Source organism: Schistocerca americana, chromosome 2 (assembly GCF_021461395.2).
Source record: "Schistocerca americana isolate TAMUIC-IGC-003095 chromosome 2, iqSchAmer2.1, whole genome shotgun sequence".
Lineage (NCBI taxonomy): Eukaryota > Metazoa > Arthropoda > Insecta > Orthoptera > Acrididae > Schistocerca > Schistocerca americana.
In genome coordinates, this window is record NC_060120.1 from 459,938,113 (window position 1) to 459,951,744 (window position 13,632).

Here is a 13,632-nt window from a genome sequence, read left to right on the forward strand (position 1 = left end):
TAACACACTCTTGCTTAATAAGCACGTTTGGTACGCAATACAGCAGAGGCATGGATTCGAAAAATACTTGGTAGGCTTCGAGAAGTATGTGGCACAGATGACTTTGCACATGTCACGTAATTTCAGTGAATTACGGGCCTCTGATTTGTGGGCGAGAAGCTGGAGCCTGAAAGTGTTCCAGATGTGTCTCATCAGGTTAATTTCAGGAGAATTTGGTGGCAACACATCAACACGAGTTCACTACCGTGCTTCTCAAACTACTGTCTGTTGGTAAACTCATGAGCGAGCAATGCTCTTGCTGATGGAAGTGGCCTTTCCTAATTCTCGCCTTGTGACATGGACGGTTATCCGGCCGGATGGTGCCACCGCCGTCTGGGAAGGTATCAGACGTGAAGGGATGCAGGTGGTCCCTAATGATGTTCATACTGTCCAGGGCTGTCATGGGGCCGCCGATTACCACCACAGGTCCCATGGAACGCTAGATTAACGTGCTCCATAATATGTTCTGTGACGAAGTGTGGACGTCCAACATCTTGTCACCTACTCATGGTTTCACTGTTGTTCAGCAACTTTTCTTGTAGCTCATGACAATATCACTCGAACAGCAGACCAGTTTCGTAGTTTTCTGGATGCCAAGCACAGGACCATAACAATCTTCCCTCTCTCAAAGTCTCTTATGCCAGTGGATTTCCCCATTTGTGGCTTGTTTCGGTGGCAGAATGATTACTCTGGCTCCTGTCGATTTCGTCCCATTAAGAAGCATGTGTTGAGCTCTGTCTGCCTGGAAGTCCTGAACCTAGCCAAAAATCTAGTCCGCTAGTTGGTAACATATTTTTTCCTAGCTGAAAGAGCAGAACTGTATTGACTGTCCTGCGGAAGTCAAGGAACACTGTGTTAACTTGCGTTTGCAAGCTCCTCATTGATTTACATATTGGTGGTTTTTGGTCCCCAAAAAACTTCGTAATGCAGGAGCATTAAATATTTTCCATAATTCGACAACATACTGACGTCATCGGCATAGTTCTGTGATTGCATCTATTGCATGACCCTTCTTGAAAAAATGGTAACGACTTGCATTTCTCCCAATGTCTTGGTAGCGTTGGCTGTTGCAGCTACCTATGGTGAACTGCTGCTAGAAGGAGAACAAATTGTTTCACTTGATCTTTGTGTAATCGCACAGATATCCTATCAGATCAGGGCGGCCAAGAATTCGGCTCGCTATCCAAGTCCTGGCACGAGTGCCATAGTGCTTGACCTCAATGCACATATCCCTTACTGCCACCGCACGCCCTCGGAGTGCCAGGAGGGGGAAAATGGGGAAACAGTGAACACGCCACATTTAAATGGCAGTGCAGTTGCACTGCATGCGACTTGGTTTTATATTTCAGATTCATTAACAGTATATATCACAAACAAAACAAATTTTCATTGTTATTTGATTATTTTTGATACTCTGAAGCAATAACATAATTTTTATATGATACAAATAGTCAACATATGGTCAGATGCAGACAATTTCACTCATTTGCGCACTCACTTAATCATGAATTATTTAGTTTCATAATCGAAAAATTGTCTGTAGCAGACATATGTTGACAGAAATATTGTAGCACTTTTGCAACCTCATTTTGGAGACGTGGAAACTCGGCTTGAGGAAAGCACAATTTCACGGATAATGATTTGTCTTTAAAACGGAAATTTACTTAGCAGGTCAGTCAGCACATGCACAGGAGTGCTTTTAACTGGAACGGCAAATAGTCTCGAAAACAAATGTAATAAAACAATAAACTGGTAGCCAAGATCGCAGGAATTCTTTTTATTGCATGATTACCCGTTTTGGCGAAACTAAAGCCGCCATCATCGGATCTTAGGACACATACAGGTTACAACGTCAAGGCAAACAATGGTGATATTAATAGTTACCTATAACACGCAGGCCTTACAAAATTATCGTAAGTAGCACATAGGCGCTCAAAAGAGATGACATTATAAACGTTAAGTGTCTCGAGCATCACATACAAGCGCTTGTATGTGACGGAGACAACGCAATGGGATCCTATGTATATTGGCAAAAAGAGCTTATGCAATCTCAGAACCAGATAGTTTGGTTCAAGAACTGGATCACCTAAAAGCTGTGTTCAAGCAGAATGGTTATACCGAAAATCAGATCCGTCGTGCTCTGCAGATTGAATCATTGCAGTAACCAACAAAAGATACAAGCAATTTGGTGGCAGTCCTACCTTTCACGGGAAGCGTACCTTCAAAAATAGGAAGAATTTTAAAGATATTTGTTATCAAAAGTGTATTCCGTTCGCCAGCTAAAACTAGAGCTCTGCTGGGCTCAGTGAAGGATGATTTGGGTTTGAGGAAGCCCAATGTCTAAAAAATTCTCTGGCATTGCAGAAAGCCTATATTACACAAACGATTTGTGCGGTCTAGGATCGATACCTGGAGCAAAATCGCCACGCCAGAAAAATCTACAGTTGGCGAACATTGTCTTACTGAAGGACATAAAGTGTTGTACGATGAGACAAGCGGTTGGCCCTGAGTCGCATTATTGGGACTATGTACTGAAAGAGGCTATTGAAATCCGACTACCTGACACAGTATTATAAACAAAGATAAGGAGTATCCTTTAAGTAAGAGTTGGAACCCTGTTTTGTTTGACATTAAAAAAACAACGGTCTCTGTTTCGGTCATCAAAAACTGTCAATAGTGTTTGATTTCGATTTATTGTTTGCACGAGTTTTCACCGCCGATGCGCGGTTGTGCCTTGCTCTAGAAGGCTGTTAACTTCACGCACGCGCCGTGGGCCTACAGGTCATGTATAACGGAGCCGCGGCGGTGCGTTTGATTTCAGTTCCGGCGAGTTACTACGACGGCTTACTCACCTGAAGATGTCGACCAGCTGGACCGCCGAAATATTGTGTCAAATGAGGTTGTCTTCCGGCTGAAGACCCAACATTAATGTCATCAGTTACTACGCCGGGAAAGTTTACGAAGCTACGCTGTTACGTTGTTCCAACTATTCTAACTCGTACAATCCAGAGCGATAAAACGTATCAGTCCACGCTTTTGTGGTGGCAGTGTGCGGTTGCGCCAGTTGTGTGTACATTCAGGTGCCAACCTAGCGAACGCCAATTTGAAACAGTTGTATTAAGTGTCGAATCCCATTGAGGACAGTGCATGTGTTTGTATGAAGTTTTACTTCAGAATGGTCCATATCATCGTCGACTGACGCACATCTTTCTACTCCCGAAAAATCCTGTAGAAGAATTAGGTCCTCCTTATTGTAAGTCCCATATAATTCGCATCCGCCTCCGTAGCCGACGTCGCTAGCATACGCCTGCGTCATGGCACTCGACGCGGACGTAAGCTTCTTCGAATCCATGTGGAGGAAAATTGTCACTGCCAGCGTAGAGCCGGTGAGGGACGGAGAGGTGTTTATGTGAAGTTTCTGATCACCAGTCTTACCGCCAATGTTCTGGATTAAACTCCAAACATCTCCGTAATGTCTCATAAAGTAGGGTGGTTTGACGTTATTGATGTGATCCGCCCGTCGGATATGTACGCTAAGCTCAACGGTCCTCTTAGTGCTGTTTAGTGCCGTCCGGTGTGGCCGAGCGGTTCTAGGCGCTTCAGGCTGGAACCGCGCGACCGCTACGGTCACGGGTTCGAATCCTGCCTCGGGCATGGATGTGTGTGATGTCCTTAGGTTAGTTAAGTTTAAGTAGTTTTAAGTTCTAGGGGACTGATGACCTCAGATGTAAAGTCCCGTAGTGCTCAGAGCCATTTGAACCATTCGAAGTGCTGTTTAGGCTATGTGCACCCATGTTCTATCATCTCCCTTCCCGTCATCCATAATAAGGCAAACCCAATGTCACACTCTACCAGCACGCAACAGAGTCATGTACAAGACCCATTGCAGGATTTCTGCATCACTTCTCTACGCTCATTCCCTGAGTGTTGGACTGTTTTGACTTCGAATTCATACAGTACGCGCTGCAAATCCGACAATTCTGTCCTGCACTTCCGTTACTTCCCCCGCTGTCCGTTAAAACCCCAAAGGGGATATCTCTATAGTATGGATAACGGTAATGAGTGTTTTTGATCTGTAGTGTTATGTATTTGTTATTTTGGATAAGTACACAAAGAAAGGGAAGAAGAAGAGGAGGAAACTCGATGCCACAAGTAAACTACTCCTCTCGTATAGCACCTAGAGCATCCAGTCTTAATGTCTACATCCGACGGACAGATCACCCATCATTTCACCTGCAAACTTCGCCAGTTTCAAGATTCTCCACAACTAATGGTTTTCGATTTTTTAAGTACCCTGTTGAGGAAGGTAAGTAGATGGGCAAAAAGAGCATTGATGATGTGTATCGCTGAAAAGTTTTGACGAGAAATATAACACATCTGGCTGTTATCTATCCGAAGACGTTATTATCGCTCCAGCAGTCATTCACAGCACTGTATTAAATTATTGAAGGTTGTTATTGGAAAATAATGAAAGGATAATAGTGTACTGAATATTCTGTAATTCTAATAGCTGACAGCATCCATCATGATCACTATTTACAGCATGCGCTTCTACTTAACTCGTAACCTATTTTGTTAGGTTGTACTCACGCTTCATAGCTGCCACAGCGCACCGCACGCCACTTTCCCGTCTTAAGACTGCCTGACAACCCGTCGGCTATCTTATCGCTTAATAAGGCTGTGTTGTCAAGGTGGCTCTAAGCCGCTAATGCGCTCAACAAGGCGACAATAGCTTAGACTATAGCGGATTTTTGTAGAGAAACAGTAACGCCACGTAGCTATCACAAATGGATCGCATAGAAATGTAAGAGGTTCCTTTAACCACTTGGATTCTATGAACGGTAGAATCCAGATTTTTTGCCTGCTCTTTTAATGGTGTCCCCGACCTTTTTTCAGTGACACAACTTAGAGAGGACACATTTTAATACATGATGTAACCTAGTAATAGCGTTTCATCATTCATTAATTTGAAGGTCTTTTGCGTACTGACAGTAGACTGTGATCCCCAAGCAAATTCCAAAAGAGAGAGAAAAAAGAATGAAGACAATTATGGCATTAGGTGCGGAGCACAAGCACGAATTGTTTTCAAAAAATGTTCAAATGTGTGTGAAATCTTACGGGACTTAACTGCTAAGGTCATCAGTCCCTAAGCTTACACACTACTTAACCTAAATTATCCTAAGGAAAAACACACACACCCATGCCCGAGGGTCCACCTCCGGGACCAGCCGCACAGTCCATGACTGAAGCGCCCCTAGACCGCTCGGCTAATCCCGCGCGGCCGAATTGTTTTCCAGGATGTGGAAGGGAATCGGCTGTGTCCTTTCATAGGAACCACGGCGGAATTTGCATGGAGCGATTTAGCGATATCACGGAAGACCTAAAACTGAAAGGCTGGACGGAGACTTGAATTACCGTCCTCCTGAATGCGGGTTCAGTGTGCTACCCATTGCGCCACCCCACTCGCTCATATAAATGCTGCACCCTGCCCATATAATACAAATCGCGTTCTTACGTGGATTTCTCACCCGTGATGTATGCCAGTGAGGTAGCATCTTCTGTTACTGGAATGGCTGTAATTACCTCAATCCTGTATTGTTTCTTTCCGTGTCTTTCATTACTACGAGGAGCATTCAATAAGTAATGTAACATTTATTTTCTGAAAGCAGGTTGATTTTTTTTTCTGGATTCCAGTACACCATATTATTCCCCGCTCTTTTGGCCAAAAACCCCTATTTTTCAACACAATCTCACTTCAATCCGACGCCCTTACGCCACTTTACTAGGAGGGCCTGTATGCCCGCATGGTGCCACACTACTAGTAGACATCGGAGCCAACGTCTGGCTGCATCAATAATCTTCCTATCATCCATGTCGTGCTTCTCGTGGAGTGCATCCTTCATTGGGTCATACAGATGGAAGTCGGAAGGTGCGACATCCGGGCTGTAGGGTGGATGAGGCACAACTGGTAGATGAGAGTGTCAGCACTACTAACAGAGACGTCTAGTTGAGCATCGCGGCGTTTGATTGTGATCCGTCGATCACCTCGGCTGAGAGTGTCCACACGTTACAACATTGTAAGAGTCACAAGTGTGTAGTGGGGGACGCGGAAGATCGGACAGGTTTGCGTGATCTTGATGATGATGACGACGACGACGGACGCCTCGCCCAACGACTTACCGTGCTTTTGTTTACTGCCAGATCTCCGTAGATTTCTGCAAGCGCCTATGAATATCTCCAATGCTCTGATTTTCCACCAAACGGCAGTTCTCTGCTTGGAACCCACCTTCGTTACAGACGCCATTTTGAAGACTACGTACAGCGCGGCCACCTATCGAAACTATAGGGGCAGAAGCAGGAATATTCCACGATGTCCCACAGTACATTATGCATTTTTCAATCGAAATCGACCGAGGAAAAAAATGTGTTGCATCATATAGAACGCCGCTCGTACATACAGTGCGGAGTAGAAAGTCACTTTGTGGACATCGTTTGAATCACATTTCTTTCTTTGTGGCTTGAGTATCAGACTGGGATTGTGTTTCAGGGAATGATTCTGTACAAATTTACACACTATCAGGCAAGGTTAACATAACAATGTATCGTTTAACACTCATTCGGTCTATGGAAGGCATCGTATAACCTGAACATTAAGTTGCAATTTCATTCCAGAACAAATTGGAGTATTTGTACTAGTCTTTACCTTATTCCCTCTGTAGTCTGCAAGTATTATATTTTTGCCAAATGCTGTGATATGTTACTATAATCTGTTATCAGCTGATACATGCCCTGCATGTCAGTATACAACCTCTCTCTGTCTCTCTTTATCTTAATTTTTTTTAAATAATTGTGAGATGTAACTCAGTATCTGCAAAATCGGTATTGCATCCATGGTGTGTACAACCAAATCAAATAAGAGAACAAAAAAAATCAATTTTATGCCAGATCTAAACACCATACGCTGTATATGCTTCACGCCAACCCCCGACCTTCGGTGCCAACAACTACAGAAGTGGTCCATCACAGTCGCCACAAAAATCATAACTACCCTAAGGTAAATTTGCATTCTTGATCAGATTATATCGAATTCGGAAGCTCAGTCACGGCCCTGTAGACTCTGCCTGTAATTTCTGTGTTTCCGAAGTATCAGAAAGTTCCTCAGTGGCATCGATAATATTTTTAAACCACTGATACACAGACTTAACAGCACTCCATCGTATATCTGAAAGTCTTGTAACTTTAACTCCCATGTTTTTCAGAAGGCTCGACCAACTATGGTTAAAAGCTGAATAAAACACGAACAAACATTCTAAGGCTCTCAAAAAAGTCACATATGATGGAAGTGTCATTTCCTGTTTCAGTAATTTTGCCGCCCCATGTGAAAAATTTAAGCGCAACCCCCGCCCCCCTCCCTTCCCACTCTTCTCATCAACTCCTTGCACTTTCATAAAACAAACAGCACGACGTACTTAAATAACCCAAAACTAAAATTAATGACAAGCATATGTTTACATGTTTACCTTATATTGCAGATATTTTTCTTGCTTTGGCATCAAAAGACTCCTATATGACTTCTTTGAAATCTATACAGCTAGTTCACGTTCAGTTGACACACAGCCGAGCCTGGCCCATTGTTGATTTCAGATACGTTTTAATCAGTTTAAACCTCTTTCTTCACTTACCACTGTCACCGGCTATATTAGCAAAATACTTAAGGGTAACTTACGTTGGTTGCAAAACCATACTGTTTTGAGTTTCAAAGCTTCAGGTGTTGTAGTACCAAGTTTTACCAACACTGAGACTATTTTAAGTCCACCTTCAAAATCGATAACGCTATGCCCTTAGCGTGTCAATGACTAAAACAGTCGCGCAGTTTGGAATACTATCACTTAGAACGTCACTTACGACTAATGTAGCTAAAAAATCGAAAAGCTCCATGTGCCTTCTAAGCTGTTGAAATCTCGCATTGAGAGCACTTTATTTAAACAGTCAGTACTTTAAAGAAAATATATTTTGCGCTGCATTTCTGAATCTTCAATTCTCTCAGCCTCTTGTTCAGTCTCTTTCGTATCTGCGTTCTGCTACCTACAGTTGGGTTTCCTGTATCGAGTCGAGTTGCCAGTTCCTTACCGTGTAGTAGGCAATCTTGGAATTTGAGGTCCTCCCTGCAGTTTGTGAAATACTCTGTTGTTTTTCAGACTAAGTCAGTAGCTATCGATATATCTCTGGTAATACTGAAACATCGTACGATATCACCACTGAACAAAGAAACGTAAAATCACGAATAAGATTTGTAAAAATGCTAGCCTCATGTGTAGCCATTCTGTCCGTTATTTTCGTCGTCGGTTATTTCAACCAGTGGATCATAGACCTGTGTGATATTTAAGAGAGGCGACTGCGGCAGTCCTTCTTATGCTCAGCAGCTTCACCGACCATTCACGACTGCCCAGCTTGGAGTACATGCTAAAACAGAAACAAATTTTTCTCACCAAACAAAAGAATAAAACAGTTTATCTGGATACGTTTGCAGCATCATTTACAACTAGATTTAGGGAATGATTACTGGAGGGAACATAAAATGGCTTAGGAAGTAAATCTAAACTCCATTTTTGCTTTCGTAAGTTCTTGCCTTTCATGAACCGTTATCATGCCCTTGGCCCCCTCGTGTCCTCTATAGGTACTGTCATTTCCTCTAGCTGTTTTAAGACTACCTCTGTAAGCCCGGGGGCAGATGTATCTCTTACAGATACAAAGCCAAGAAAGTGTTTATTAATACAGTGTGTCCCTAATTAAAGAACCAGTTTGATGGCATCAAATTTGAAAACTACATTATTGACGCAGGGGGAAACGTCATAGGAAACAGAAACATTAAACGAGCTTTTACCAATAGGTGGCACTGTAAGCGTCTCAGCGTAAATGTGGTCTGCTTCAACTGATAGATTAGTTGTAATACGACGGCTGTGGCTGTTCGGCAGCCAACGGTTGTGGTACTGTTAGTTTTTTTAACCCATCCACCACGGCAATGTCGTACCACATCGGATGGGTAAAAATCAGTTTTTAATTGTACTGCGACGAAAAACTGCAAGAAAAGCAAAATGACATCGGTTTCTAATTGTCGTGAGACTGGCTCTAGACATGTTCAACGTGCTGTCTGCCGTTTTCTCCCACAAGTTTAAATCGAGAAGCATGTTCCACAACAGATCAGAGTGTCTCAGGGGTCACGTTCAGATTGCGTTGGCAATGCATGCCTTCAGTTTGGCTAGGTTCGTAGCTGAATACAGCATCATTCAGATAACCCCACAGCCAGAAGTCACACGGATTAGAATCAGGTGGTCCGGATGTCCAGGCTGTAGGGAATTGACGGCTGATAATTCTAGCATTTTCCGAAATGCAGCACCCGCTTCACTGGCTGTGCAATGTGCGCAGGACTGCCATCTTGCATAAAAATGATCCTGCCCACCGATACACGCCGTTGAAGGTTTGGAATGACGCCGGTACGGAAAAACTGTCATAGCGTTTACCAGTGACGTACATGTAACAGAACTCTTCGAAAAAATGTTGTCCTGCGATAAACAATGCCGTCAATCCGCATCACACAGTCACCTTTGCAGAATAAAGTGGTACCGTTTGATGTGCGTGCGGGTTTTCCGTTGTCAGTATTCTGCATATCTACGTACTGACATGTCCCTTAGAGATAGAAATGAGTCTCGTTTGGTCAAGAAATGTTCCATGGCCATTCATTGTCGACTTCCATGAGAGCAAGAAATTACAGTGCGAACGTTTGTCTTGCTGGCAGGTCAGCAGGAGCAACTCCTGAAAATGAATGACTTTGTATGGATAGAATGCAGGATGTTTCGTAGGATTTTATGCACCGTGCTTGCAGCTGTATCCAACATTCGAGCAATTCCCCCAGCACTACAGGTTAGCACATCACCGCTCGACTCCTCCTGGAATGCTGTGGCCACATCTTCAACTGCTTTCCTCCCTCTGACACACTGCACTTCAAAAGAACGTGTCTTTTAGAATTTTTTAACCATTTTCTCCAGGCTCTTAGCAGACACCGGAACAATGCTTTTCATACCCTTGAGCCTTGCCTGTCCGCAACTTCTGCAGGGCTACTGGCGCACAGTCACGTTCTTGAAAAAGAGCTTTCCAGCAGCGCATGATCCTTCGTGGAGACAGTCCCGTTGGGCGTCTCAGACGCAAACTCAGGAACAGCCGTCTGCCGTGCGTCTGTTTGTGTGCATATTGTACCGTTTACAGTGCCAGCTATTGGTCAAATTTTAGTTGATTGTTTTTTGTTCCATGTCGTTTCCCCCTGTGTGAATAATGTGCTGTTCAAATTTGACGTCATTCTGGGCAGTGGTTCTCGTTCGACAACGTTTTGAAACTGGAACTTTACTTATGGACACCCTGTATTTATATCACACGTATCAACATCACTAGAATTCATATTAACGGAATACTGTGTTACTGCCATCAGTTCAACACCAGAAATATGTGGTATACAGTCAAAAACTATACTATAGTTTTTAGCAGCTTTCAATAAAGACAATATTTTATTTATAATTTCTTGATGGAGAATGTAAATTGTTTCTTTTGAAATTTTTTCCCGGACAGTGACGAACATATTTTCACCACGAGCTATTCTCCTTATTTGCCCACCTAAAACTCAATCAAATTTTTAAAATAATTAAACCAGCTTTAAGAAATACACACTGTTGAGAGTAAAAAGTTTGTCGGAAATCTTCTTAAGGAAGACATTGCCTTCCAAATAATCCATAATTGCTGTAAGGCAACAGAATGCACTTTTCCAATGCTGGATTTCCGCATTTAATATCTGCAGAGTTCCTGCATCGACAGTATTGCCATATTATAATCTTCTGAAGAGCTCCAGCCACTTTTTGTGCTATTTATTATAAGTGCACTTGGAACCTACCGTGGCTAGCTAATGTCTCGGAAATGTAACGCCAGTTAATGTAACCACCTCAAGTAAGTATTATTTTAATGTTCGAAAGTAGCATAAACAGAAAACAAGTCCTGCACTTTTTGAATAAAAAAAAGTTTAATTGTAATTTTTAGAAGCGACATTGTAATGATCCTTACGATTCCTCTAAAATTCAATTATTTTTTCTGGGAGACCTCTGTGACTAAGTTGTCCCAAGAAAATAGTCTATTTTGTCGGGCCATTTTGCGGGATCAGAATCAACTACATAACTGATGATTTGAGTGTGACATGTGCAGCCAACAGACTGAACTGGAACAGTTTTGTATTCGTTAGAGAGCTCGCACATTCTTAACCTTTGATGCTGAAAATACATCTTCACCTACCGAAGATTTATCCTGATTTACGTCTACATCTGCATTCGTGCATGGCTCATCTTGATCAAAATTTTCTTCAAGTTGAAATAATGTGTCTAATGAAAATTTCAGTTTCGTTTTCACATTTTCTATTAAAGCTCACCTTTTTCCTATACTGACTGCCTGCGAGGTACTTTTTTCTGCCACGAGACATTGTAAGAGTTTATAACATCCGCAATATGCCTAATGAAAACAGGTCACGTCACAGTGAGAAAGCTTCTTCACATTAAAGCACTAATCCCCGGACACTGTCAGCTGAGTGTACAAAAATTAACGTTTAACACTGTCGTTGCTGTCGTCTTTCTTGGACAGCCTACAACAGGAATGGTAAGAGCAGTGGCAGAATCTTTATCACCTACATTGGGGTGACAAAAGTCATGGGATACCACCTAATATTGTGTCGGAGATGATTTTGCCCGACGTAGCGCAGAAGCTCGACATGGTATGGACTCAATTAGTCATTGGAAGTCCCCTGTGGAAATACTGATCCAAAATGTCTCTATAGCCGTCCATAACTGCCGAAATGTTCCGGTACAAGAGTTTGTGCACGAACTGACCTCTCGATTAGGTCCCAAAAAATGTTCGATGGGATTGACGTCGGGAGATCTGGGTGGCCGAATCATTCGAACGAATTGTCTACTATGTTCTTCGAACCAATTGCGAACAGTTGTGACCTGGTGACATTGCACATTGCCATCCACAAAGATTCCATCATTGTTTTGGAAGATGAAGTCCATGAATGGCTGCAAGTGGTCTCCAAGTAGCCGAACATACCATTTCCCGTCAGTGATCCGATCAGTTGGACCAGAGTGCGCAGTCCATACAATTTAAACACGCCCACACCATTACTGAGCCACCACCAGTGTACACGGTGCCTTGTTGACAACTTGGGTCCACGGCTTCGTACCATCAGCTCTTACCAACTGACATCGGGACTCACCTGACCAGGCCACGGTTCTCCACTCGTCTGGAGTCCAACTGATACGGCTATGAGCCCAAGACAGGCGATGTCGTGCAAAGGCACTCGCATCGGTTGTCTCCTGCCACAGCACATTAACGCCAAGTTTCCCCGCACTGGGGAACATACGTTTATCGCACCTCCCACACTGATTTATGCTGTTATTTCAAGCAATGTTGCTCGTATGATAGCACTGACAACTACGCCAACGAGATTGCTCTCCTGGGTAAGTGAGTACTGTCGGACACTGCAGCCCATTGTGAGAGGTAATGCCTGAAATTTCGTATTCTCTGCACAGTCCTGACACTGTGAACTTCGGAATATTGAATTCCCTAACGATTTCCGAAGTGGAATGCCCCATACGACTAGCCGCGTTCAAAATCTGATAATTCCCGTCGTGCGGCCACAGTCATGTCGGAAACCATTTCACGTGAGTCATATGAGTAGAAATGAGCTACTACCACCATCTGTATGTGTGCATATCGCTATCCAATGACTTCTGTCACCCCAGTGTAGACGATTTTTGTACAAAATTAATAAATAAAAATATATTGTGTGTGGCAAATGAAATACGTTTCTGACAAGCATAGCTCGTAGGGATAGTTCGACCGCTATATCACACCTCACTCGCTACTTAGACATTAGTGTAGTTCATTAACAAACAAAAGAAGCGATCACTGTTTCTGTACAATGAAACCGCTAGCCGTAGGGCAGCGTATCCAGTGCGTGCGCAGTTAAGTTCGGTTCTTTTCAGCACTCAATAGATACCAATTTGCCGCGCGAGCATTGTTGCGATCGGGTTACTGCTATAGGTGTGTGTAGGGTTGCTACATGGGCACTGTTACAGTGTGTAAACTTTTAGATGGCAGACCTCTCCCTAGTCCTGAAACGGTAGAAGTCGGTAAACTTCGGGAGGCTTCGGTAGGCACGCAGTTTCGACTGCTGCCAACATTACGTAGCTGACTGTGTTGTACACGGTAGCCATTGTCGTCTGCTTCGTTATTGTTTTGCGCTGTACTGTTCTGCGTGTTTTTATTGTGCAGTTGTGTTAAACATTATCCAAATCAGTGAAGAGGCAGTTGCTGGCCCATCTCGGGAGTCGCCAACAACCCCTACCGGTAGGCCTACGGTTAGAAGGAAACCAGTATTGCGTAGCGATGCTCGCAAAATTATATTGCGTGTGATTGAATCATGCAAAAGGGAAAGGGAGCAGAAAAAATTGCTTCACCCCATTTACAAATCTTCAGTGATACCTGATACATACACAGGAGAAA

At 43.2% G+C, this 13,632-nt stretch overlaps 1 protein-coding gene across 1 annotated transcript in view; it reads right to left on the reverse strand.

The window, feature by feature from the left end:
* Window positions 1-4,662, reverse strand: part of LOC124594094 (sialin-like) — a 53,281-nt gene extending 48,619 nt beyond the window's left edge. Inside the window, exon 1 of the mRNA XM_047132445.1 lies at window positions 4,630-4,662. Coding sequence (XP_046988401.1) covers window positions 4,630-4,636 — 7 coding nt within the window. The 5' untranslated portion in view covers window positions 4,637-4,662. The remainder of the gene's footprint in view (window positions 1-4,629) is intronic.
* Between the last annotated feature and the right edge of the window lie 8,970 nt (window positions 4,663-13,632).